Below are 1732 nucleotides of genomic sequence, written 5' to 3'. Positions count from 1 at the left end.
GGGGGGGGTCGGCCCCCGGGGCGTGGGGGGGGGGGGGGTGATGGGAAAAGGAGGCGGAGGGGGCAGCTCCCTAGTCCTCTCAGCTTTGGTCAGCAGCTCGGGCAGAAGAGGGCCGGAGGGGAGGGGGTGCCAGAGTTTTTTGTCTTGAGCCCCAAGCCAAAATACACCCCTGGCTGTCAGACTGCAATGTCTCTGACAGCTCTAGTCTAACCAATCATTGTGGTTCCCAATCATGTGATTTACTATGACAGCCAGTCACAGTAATCACATGCAGTCTTGAGTATTGTCTTGAAATTAAACCTCTTCAGCCTGCCGGTGGCAATGTGCCTCTGTTTAAAACTGTATTTGTGCAGCTGCATCAGGCACATGCAAATGTAACAGCACAAAGACTAGGTGCTGCTCTTGGTGGACACTGCCATGGTTCTGCATTATTCCCACTCGGGACTGTCTGTGTGGCTTTTTTTCCATTCAGTTTCCTTCTCATCCAAAAAACATAAATGAACCGGCTTCTGTCCATTGTTGGCCTAGTGTGTCTTTATCAGGCACCTGTAAAGTGCTATAGAGTTTGTATAGATACGATGAAGACTGTCAGTAAATGGGTGCAGTGGATGGAACGGGGGTGGGTACGTGAAGTAAATGAGGGGACAGATGGTTAAGGAATGCAGTAGAATTCTCTGATAAGAGTACGATTTATTGAAGGCTGATTGGGGTACAGGGGACATGACGGAGCACCAATGAAAATGCACATTAATCATTTTTTTTCTTTCAGATTCATGCACAAAAGTCCAGAGGATCCTTCGGAGGTGCCCGGTGGATTTTTAAGTGATGTAAATACTGTAAGTATAAAACCTACAAAAGTGTGGGATGAGTTTTGTGGGCCGCTTGAAAAAGGCAGCACAGAGCGCACAATACAGGAGTAGGAATTCAAGTGGCACACCATATAAAATGCTCAGAAATCTGATTCTTTTGTAAGACTAAAACCTGGTACAGAACCTGTATGGGGATCTGGGGGATAGATGTGAAATGAAATGTTATACTAGCCTCATCCACATAGCCAGACATTTATTCTGTGACACATGAAATGATGATAACCTATTTGTTTCCACAGGACTCTTTGACTGTTATATCTGACGCTCTGGTGGATCAGTCTGTAAAGAATTGCCAAGTGTTTGAGAAGTACCAGTTTGAAAGGCTGGGCTATTTCTCTGTGGATCCAGACACCACTCCGGAGAAGGTCAGTGTGCTCTGTGCATCATAAAGGACAAAGTGACATGAAACGGGAACAGTTCCTGCTCTTTGTTTGACTAGTAGTAGGGGCCAGGACCAAAAGCGATGCAATATGGAGGAGGGAGAAGTGCAGCGTAGAGGGATAGACTGTCTCGCTGCCATACTCCTGACCCAGAATATGGGTACAGTGACTAGGGGGTATGAAAGGTATAGCTGGTCATGCTTATTCAAGCAGGTAAAATGCTTTAAACCCATAGCAACCTATCTGGAATATTTTCTTTCATTGATCTTACCGTGCTAGGAAGGAATCTGATTCTTTTTATTAGTCTGTCGAGGCAGCTTGGTTTTTAAATGTAAAGAGAGAGAGAACACACCATCTGGGTCCAAAAGTTGTACATAGTTGGGATCACAGAAAATTGTTACTCTTTCCTGTGAGAGGGGGGGTCAGCGACTTTCTGACAATTAGGGATTCTGCACAGGGGTGCCCTGAGGTTTTCAGGGTTGG

General features: G+C 46.1%; 1 protein-coding gene across 1 annotated transcript in view; it reads left to right on the top strand.

Moving 5' to 3' along the window:
* The window catches only part of QARS (glutaminyl-tRNA synthetase), a 78325-nt gene that overhangs the window by 70250 nt on the left and 6343 nt on the right, over nt 1-1732 (top strand). Inside the window, exons 22-23 of the mRNA XM_018576127.1 lie at nt 770-836; nt 1109-1234. Of these exons, the coding sequence (XP_018431629.1) occupies nt 770-836; nt 1109-1234 (193 nt within the window). The remainder of the gene's footprint in view (nt 1-769; nt 837-1108; nt 1235-1732) is intronic.

The sequence above is a fragment of the Nanorana parkeri genome, unplaced genomic scaffold (genome assembly GCF_000935625.1).
Source record: "Nanorana parkeri isolate BGI_ZX_2015 unplaced genomic scaffold, ASM93562v1 scaffold56, whole genome shotgun sequence".
NCBI lineage: Eukaryota > Metazoa > Chordata > Amphibia > Anura > Dicroglossidae > Nanorana > Nanorana parkeri.
The sequence above is the reverse complement of the archived record's forward strand: the minus strand, read 5'-3'. Positions and strand labels throughout refer to the sequence as shown.